An 8,571-nucleotide genomic window follows, 5' to 3' on the forward strand; every position below is an offset into this window, starting at 1 on the left:
AATCAACCTTCTTTAATCAATTCAACAATGGTTAATGAATTCAGAAACACATAGGTGGCCAACTAGTACAAACACATTAGAAAATATGATTGATATACCTTAATATTTTCCACATTTATATGCCAATAAATTTATAAAATATTTTCAAACTTTTATATGCCAATATGCTTACAGAAAAATGAGAGATTGGCAATTCAGTAATGATCGAGGAAAACATTATAATGTGTAAAGATGTTTAGGTTTTACATTTGTCATTTTCCTTTAATGGACGCGAAGAAGGACATCTCTCTTTCTACATTTTGTAATGATCAAGATTTGTTATTTAGAAATTTATTTAACTGCTAGTTTAATTGTGAGATTTTTTATTTTTTTGAGATAATATATTGGAGATTATTTTTTCTGAGTTTTTTTATTAAACGATAAGTTTCAGTTATACAATTTGCGCATTTCAAATGTTCTTATAACATTGAAGCCAATTATATTCAAGACAATCTTACACATACTAACAAAAATTTGCGCAGCCAGATTCGATGGAAAATCGAAACCCTCAAATTTCTCTTTTTTAAATCATACTCATTTCAAACATTTACGAAGGGCGCGCCTATGCACGTAGAAACATACGTATACTAAATCAGGCATTGATCAGCCGTTCAGCAAAGTTGAAAGAATGTCTGAATTCTAATACTAAGCACTGAAATAGAATAACCATGAAGTGCTGAGACGATGAGCATTTATTCTTCCGTCTTCATTTGCACATAACATTTAACATTTGTCCAGGCGGGAACCCTAGAACCCCTGGTAGAACCACAGTCTAGTTAATACATATATACAGAATGTTATTGCAAAATAAATTTTGATACCATATAGAAAGTCCGGACGCCTCCGATATTCATCGATTGAATTGGAATTGGAATGCGAACCATTCACATTTCGAGCACATCGTGGCCGCCGAGCATTTGCTGAAAACAACCGAAAAGGCCAAAGATAAGATAATAGATTTCTTCTTCTTTCATTTAATTCTCCGCTGTTCGGAGTTCTTGCAGCGCCATTGTTATCGCTGGTCTCTGAAATATTATTATTAGTAGTAGTAACATTGGTAGTCCTTCCAACTGCAACATAAACAGGCCTGTTTTGTCCGGTGGGATCAATCCTGATAGAAAACGCCGTCGCATTCTGAGATCCTCGCAGAAGAGTTCGGCCTCCGGGCGCAGAAGATGGCCCGGGACATAAACCATCATTGCTCGCCCTGTCAGAGGATTCAGCCGCTGCACTGCGTGGAACCTCGCTTGGCAATCCATGGCGGCAGACAGGGCACGAATTGTGCTGTGCCAGCCACGGAACAATACATTCAGAATGATAAATGTGACAGCAGGGCATCTCCCTAGCTTCGCCGCCTATTTCGAACCTTTCCTGGCAGACAGGACACTGTGAATGGTTAGCCAGATGCCTGGAATTGATCTTAATTGTCGGCATCGCGTTCACAGATGCTGTCGGGGCAGGAGGAGGGCCGGACCTATCGGTCTCAGACAGCTGCTGGATCAACTGCTCTAAACCGGAGCCCATGAAATAATCTCCACTGTTTGCAGACAATATTCTGGGTTGGGTTTCTCTATCATTACCAACAATATATTGCCTCGCGCCATTCTGCACAGCTGTGTCCTGTCTGAACATCCTGCCGTACACCTGATCGGAGGCTTCCTGGATTTCGCGTTCATTGGGAGGGTTTGAACGGGCCGCCAAGATTTCATCGTCTACGGTGTTTGTAATTGGAAATATCGGAACGCGGTCCCTTATTTCTTCTATAAACCCCTGGCCGCAGGTGGGGCAAACGAAGGAATCTCTTGCGGATAGCCCGAAGAATCCATTGCAGGCATGGCACCAGTAGGCAGAAACTCCTCTAGCATTCATCTCAAAAATTCCCCGCGAAGACAAAAGGCCGACTTACAGAAACGCACAACGGCTTTTTATTCAGAACCCCGAAAACACCTCAAGAAGATCAATTGTGTCGATAATGCCGTAGTTGCAGAAGGATTCAGGAAATGACAGTTGCAACTCTAATTTCGTAGGTGTTAATGAAAAAATCTGAGGAAATGGTGGGGTCTTAAAACAGATTGTTGAAGTCCAAAATTTGAACATCACGACAGTTTGATTTCGTGAAGTATTTCCATGACCAGAAGAAGCAATTATAATGTTATTCCTTGCTTCTGCTTTGGTTTTCGATTTTACTGGAAAAGGTGAGAGGAATTGCCGACAGTCCTCCATTCTTCCGCTCCGCCGAAGGTCCTTAACTCAGGTGAATCTGATATTCGTGTGTAGGTATGAGTAGGGAAGGGATAACACTGATATTCTTAGCCAGGTGTGATCAGGGGTAAGGAGTAGGTGTGATCAGGGGTAAGGAGTAGTTTTATTATTTTTATTTATTGAAAGGTAGTTTTCGTTAAATAATAATTTTCTGGGTTTATAAATTTTTATTATTTTATTATTATTATTTAAATTTTAAGGTTAAAGTTAATAGACATTTAATTGGTGTATGAGATATTTTTTATGCGAAATAAAGGAAGATTTGATTGCTAAGTCCACAAAAATATATATATTTTACTTTTTTAATTTTGAACGTGTAACTTTTTACGAAAAAACATGCTCTTAAACATTAAACCCATTCAAACTATATAATAACTCTTAATATTATAATGATAAAAGCTAAATTTGATCTGGAAACTCTCTAAGTAAATCCAGATTTAAAATAATTTATATTAAAAAAAATAAAATTAATATTCTTCATGAAAATAATGATTTCGATATTTAGTTTTAGTTTTGAGATTCCTACTCTCTTTTCTTTTTTGACCATGAGTGTCATGCAATCTTAATCGGTCTTTATCTGGGTTTCGCCAATTATGATTTCTTTACTTTTACTTTCCTCGGATGTCTTTGAATCTTAAACAGTGAACATGTTTCTTTATTTTAAAGGAAATCTAACTGTAGAGTCTTACTTCAAAGTTAATATAAATAATTTCATATTAATAAAAATCAATATATTATAATCATCCTTTATTTCTAGTAAAATCACATATATTTTTATGGTTATAAATTTAATATAACGATTTCTCAAAAATATGCTAAAATATAATACAATGATCGAATACTTTCAACTAAATTTCAACAATTTTATTTCTGCTTCGATGGATTTTGACCTAAAGAATTGTCCAGGAATCAAAACGAAAATGATTACGTAAAAGATCATAGGAAGTAAAGAGTTTAGTACATCAGATAGGAGTCACCTATTTGGTGAATATATGGATACGTCGGTGAACATACAGTTATGAGATCATATTTGCTTAATGCGTTGGTGAACATATAGTTATGAGATCATATTTGCGTAATGCGTTGGTGAACATATATTCCTCTTGATAGGTTTTAGATTGAAAGAATCATTACGCCACTTAGAGCAAAAGACTTCTTGTACAATCAAAGTGCTTAGAATATACTTAGGGTAAAATTTACGGATATCTGAAATCTGACCGAAGTGCGGCAAGGTTCTTCCTCCAAAATTTTGAAACTATATATTTTTATCCAAATTTTTTTACTTTCGATAAATATGCTGCTATTTTTATGTCGATTGTTGATTCTTCGAATATTCTGAAATGAGATGGACATATGCGGAGTTATTTTTTTTTTATTGTTCCTCCTATTCCTAAATATTCAAAGAATCAACAGTAGACTTAAACTCAAAATAAATGTGCAAATTGAATTAATATATATAAATATAGATATGATATTTCCGTATTTTTTAACTACCCAATGCCATGACATCACGTATATATTGGGTCAAGCCAAAAATATAAGTTTAATGTTTTGGAGTGCGGAAGGTTTACGATATTTAGATGTCACTCACATACCATGACAACCGAGAATAATATCGATAATCATACAAATATGTCAGATCTAATAGTAGTTAACAAATTATTATAATTATTTTATTTTTATTTTCAACTATAATTTAAGTAATAAATTTAATATAATAATTTAATTTTAAAGTTCACGTTAAATTTTTTTGGGTTTGCTTTTTTTCCAGAAGAAAAATCAAAATATGTTATATTAAGGTCATATAAGCGATGATGAATACATGGTAGCATGGATCGGGATAAACCATCGATCAAATATCAGATCCATCATGGACGATCTATTGAGGAGAAATAGCAGAATGGGGAAATAAGAGTACAGAAAACATAAAAACAGATATACAGATACAAATCCTTGATCATCGGCCGCCCAAAATGGAGAACTGTGGCGAGCAATCATAGAGACCAATATTCGCTGAGAAGAAGCGTGAGCCGGAAAACACTGATGAAGGAAGCAGGAGGAGGACGATCCTGGCAGTGGAAGCCTTCAGAAGAGGAATGAAGACTAATCCGGAGGCAGAGAGCCGGTGATAGAGGATATGATGATCGCAGGAGGAGAAAGATGATCCTGAAAGACACAGCAGCAGCGCCATTTCCAAACGTGCCAGAGCGTGAGGAGGAAGATGGCGTGCCAGAAGGGCCGCTGTGAAGACCACCAAGAGAACGCCTCTTTGACCGAGGGAAAAGAAAGGGCAGGGAAGCCATAGGCCGAAGATAGATCATTCCAAATGGCATTGGAGACAGAACATTGAAAGAACACATGTATATTCGTTTCCGAATGAGAACGACAGAGGCAGCAGCGGCTTGGACCATGCCACCCTCTATGTTGAAGAACATCCCATACTAAATTCCTGTCGTGAAAAAGAAGCCAGCCGAACAGAATTGATTTGAGAGGGCATCTGGCTTTCCATAGCTTGAGAGGAAAGAGGGAAGGTGGAGGCGGCTTGTGAGAGAGGGCGGTGTAGAGTCGATTGACGGTAATGGGGTGGGTAGACGAGTCCGTGGAGCAGATGAGGGAGTCTTGAGTGCCCAGTTGAAGGATGTTGAGGCGGGAGAAATGTTGGGTGGCGGAGGACCAAAGGGGGCGGAGGGGGAGGGGTAGCTGAAGCTGTTGATCCGATTTCCAGATGGGAGATAGAAAATTACTTTATTTTTATTTAATAATTTCACTATTAAATTTTAACAATATATATGCATTACCCTTTAACAAAATATGTATATTTTTATCTATTTGACCTTGTAACTTTTAAAATACATGACATTCTTTAAAAATATATATATTAATGATTAAAGAAATGTTTATAAAGACTATTTAAACATTATATTAACATTCAAAATGTTATTTTTTTTTAATGAATATGTTAATCTCTCATTTAAATATATTTTTCTAGATTGGTGAATCTCAATCAAAACCATAAAATAATAAAAATAGATGGTGATTGTTGTTAATATACCCATATTTATTTTAAGTTTAGATTTATTAAAAAAGATTAAAAAAAATTATGGGTAATTTTTCTTTAATCATTTAATTTCTATCTCATATATTAGCTTTTTATATTAAAAATATTACTTATTTATATTTTTTTTAAGTTGAGTTTTTTTTATTTATGCAAAATGTTTACATGTTTGTCCATTTTCCCAAAATCTTATCTACCTCACTATTCCTTGATCAGTTGACCTATAGGAAATTAACAAAAAGGTTATCAATTGCCAAAAGGATTTGGCCACCCAAAAGTGGAAAGTAATGTAAAACAAAAACACCATCAAAATAAAAATACATCCAGTAGCCATTATGAATCCGATGAAGTTACTGAGGAAAGATTATTTGGTCATGGACTAGGTGATAACAGAGGCCTGAAATTGTAGTGAACATGTTTCTCTATATGGGCCATATAGACCTCAAAATGACATAGATTTACCTATAGACACCACTATACTCTTTGCAAGCTCGCCATTCTATCTTGCATGTACCATTGATTCCTTTGAACGCTATTTAAAAAGGAGATAATCACATTCAATCTTCATGTTTATCCCTACTTAGTTAAACCATAACCAATATAAGTTGTCTGACCTAATATCCAATGTCTTCATGACCCGAAGCATGCTCGAGAGACCTAGGGGGGATGACAGGATTAGAAGCCACATCCTCACCATGTGCAGAATCCCCCCTTTAATGATGGCTATATTTCCCTCTTTCTTTGACCCCCCACCTCACTCTCCCTTGTTGGTGAGCCATTCTCATCTTTACAATGTCATGGTTAGAATCTAACATAGGGTGGCTATAGGCACGACTAAAAATAGTCTTCTGTGACTTTGAGCACAACAACAAGACCCCACTTTGGAAGAACACCACACCCATCCCAATGCTTAATTACAATAGGTTGAGGTCCCAAGGGAGATTGAACATTGGAGATTCCCAACCCACGAAATAGAATGATCCTTAAATTGCAAATTCCCACCCAAAAACAAGCAGTTTGAGTGCTAAACAGAGAGAGAGCTAGCCAGACAACCAACGTCTAGTACCTCCCCTCTCAAGCTAAAACACCACAATAGAAGCAAGAACCAAATGAACCCTACCCAAAATGGAAGACCTAGTGCACCATTATCTTGAACAACATAGCATGCAATAACACCAGATAAAGGCCAAATGTACCAATTCAACCAGCTCAATACTACAACTGTAAAATGAAACCACACTAAGAAGAGATTTTTCTTTACCTTGTACCCATGACTCGCTTTGTCTAATTGAGAGCTAACATTAAGAATCCAATCACTACCCACAACAAGGATACCAATCTTATGAAATTCCCTTCGCATCACATTGTTGATGTAGGTCCAATTTCTTCCACTTGCCTAGATGACACACCAACAGTGACCATAGAAAATATTCGTCTAAATATTGGCATCCAAGATTTTTTCCATGCCTAGAATTCACTGCTACCCTCTTTAGCATCAACTAGATCTAGTAGAAGGAGTCATCATAACAAGACTTCACCACAAACTCCTCTAAAATTGGTCGAGGATTATAGAAGGAACCCCGATTACAAATTACAGGGGCACAAAACTAAAGTCTCAACCACTAATGCATACTGAAGGCCACTCTTCACATCATTAGCTCCTTTGCATACCTTACAATTAATCTATCAATGATCGGAATTTGGATTAGGGGCAAAAATTTTATCAAAAATGAAAGTGCTCGGAATCACTCAAAATATGAATGACCGTATCTGCCTCGGTGATACGATCCTAACACAACTTGTTTTACTCAAAATGGAGCTCGTATGAGAAAGATAGAGCCTTTTATCTGTTTTGTCAAACATACACAATTTTGGGTACAAGGCTGACTTGGATGTTGACTAGGCATTCGTACATCTAAGTCAAAAAAAATATTTCAAGGAATATTCTGATAGGTGGCTCAATCAGATTGTGACAAGTGTCAGCATGATTATTGGTCAACGACATTTGAGGTGGACCAATGAGAGGTTGACATGTGGCAAGCTCGAAGGCCACCACGTGCCCTCTCAAAGGCCATGTAAAATATTTTGGCAGGTCAGGGAATTGAACCCGCAACCTTACCCATACAAGCCCCATGCTTTACCACCATGCCGCAACCATATCACTTAAAACTATGGGCTTGTAGTTATGTTTAAATGTTAAGTGCCGAAAGTTTGGAGGTAACCACTAATATTAAACGTCAACATGTGAACACTCTAACTTAACCATTAGCAGTTACCGTGACCGCCAGGGGAGCCTAGCCTCTATGGTAACCGCCAACATGTGAACGCTCCAACTTAACCGCTAGCAATTACTATAACTGCCAGCATGTGAACACTCCAATATTAACCACTAGCATTTAGTTTAACTGCTGGCGGGGTTTAGTGGTCCAGTTACCGGTCCTACAAATTCGCCTGAAAATTAGGGAATTTGTAGCTCCATTAGCGGAAAAAGGGAAAAATTGTAGGATCATGCCAGATTTGGTGCAATTTGTGGGATGAAATGTGGAGAAACTAGGAGAGGCCGTAACTTCTTCAATTTTCAATCAAGTTTTGCTCAAAAAGAGTCATTCTGAGATGTTATGGATGCTACGAACACAACAAAACATGTTTCAAAAGCATAAAGACACTTTTGTATGTGATTTTTCTACGTTGAAGTTTAAGGAAGCCAAGGGTCACCAGGAGAGGAGGTCAAGCCAATATCAACTGAAGTCTAATTGCAGAGCTTGGATAGTCATTTTTGGGGTTTTTGGGTCTTTTGAATCCAATGGAATAGGTTGCAAAGCCATTGGAGCAGTGTAGGTGAATGTAATCAGAGAATTCACTATTAATCCAAATAAGGCCTAGCTATTGAAGCAGGTCCCAGGAGTTGTAGCCCAGGAGGCATGTACTCCTTTATCAGTTTTTTGTTATGATTTGTTGTGATTTACTTCTCTACAATTTACTTGATGTATATGTGTTTTAAATGGCTAAGTAACCTCATAAATTGTTCATAAAAGACTCTCAATACTTTGGTTAATTTGAGACGATCCTAAACACAATTTTAATACTGATGAAAGAGCTTGCATAGCATTCACAAGTTTTCCCAACATTTAAATCAATCATGTTTCCTCATTAAATAGAAATTGTCCCGCATAACTTTATACTTGGTGGAGGCATGCAATTTCAACCCCCACCTC

General features: G+C 36.9%; 1 protein-coding gene across 1 annotated transcript; it reads right to left on the minus strand.

The window, feature by feature from the left end:
- Positions 1 to 563: 563 nt before the first annotated feature.
- Positions 564 to 2,057, minus strand: LOC149236683 (E3 ubiquitin-protein ligase RZF1-like). Its single transcript, XM_089461602.1, has one exon. It carries the CDS (start codon positions 1,906 to 1,908, stop codon positions 787 to 789), a length of 1,122 nt encoding a protein of 373 aa, XP_089317728.1. The 5' UTR covers positions 1,909 to 2,057; the 3' UTR covers positions 564 to 786.
- Positions 2,058 to 8,571: the final 6,514 nt, after the last annotated feature.

This window comes from Pinus tabuliformis, chromosome 8, assembly GCF_031772625.1.
Source record: "Pinus tabuliformis cultivar Carrire ecotype Pingquan chromosome 8, CPIR1, whole genome shotgun sequence".
Lineage (NCBI taxonomy): Eukaryota > Viridiplantae > Streptophyta > Pinopsida > Pinales > Pinaceae > Pinus > Pinus tabuliformis.

What these genes read in the sequence shown, in the direction of transcription:
- LOC149236683 (XM_089461602.1), bottom strand. Translation starts at nt 1,908, where the DNA reads ATGAATGCTAGAGGAGTTTCTGCCTACTGGTGCCATGCCTGCAATGGA.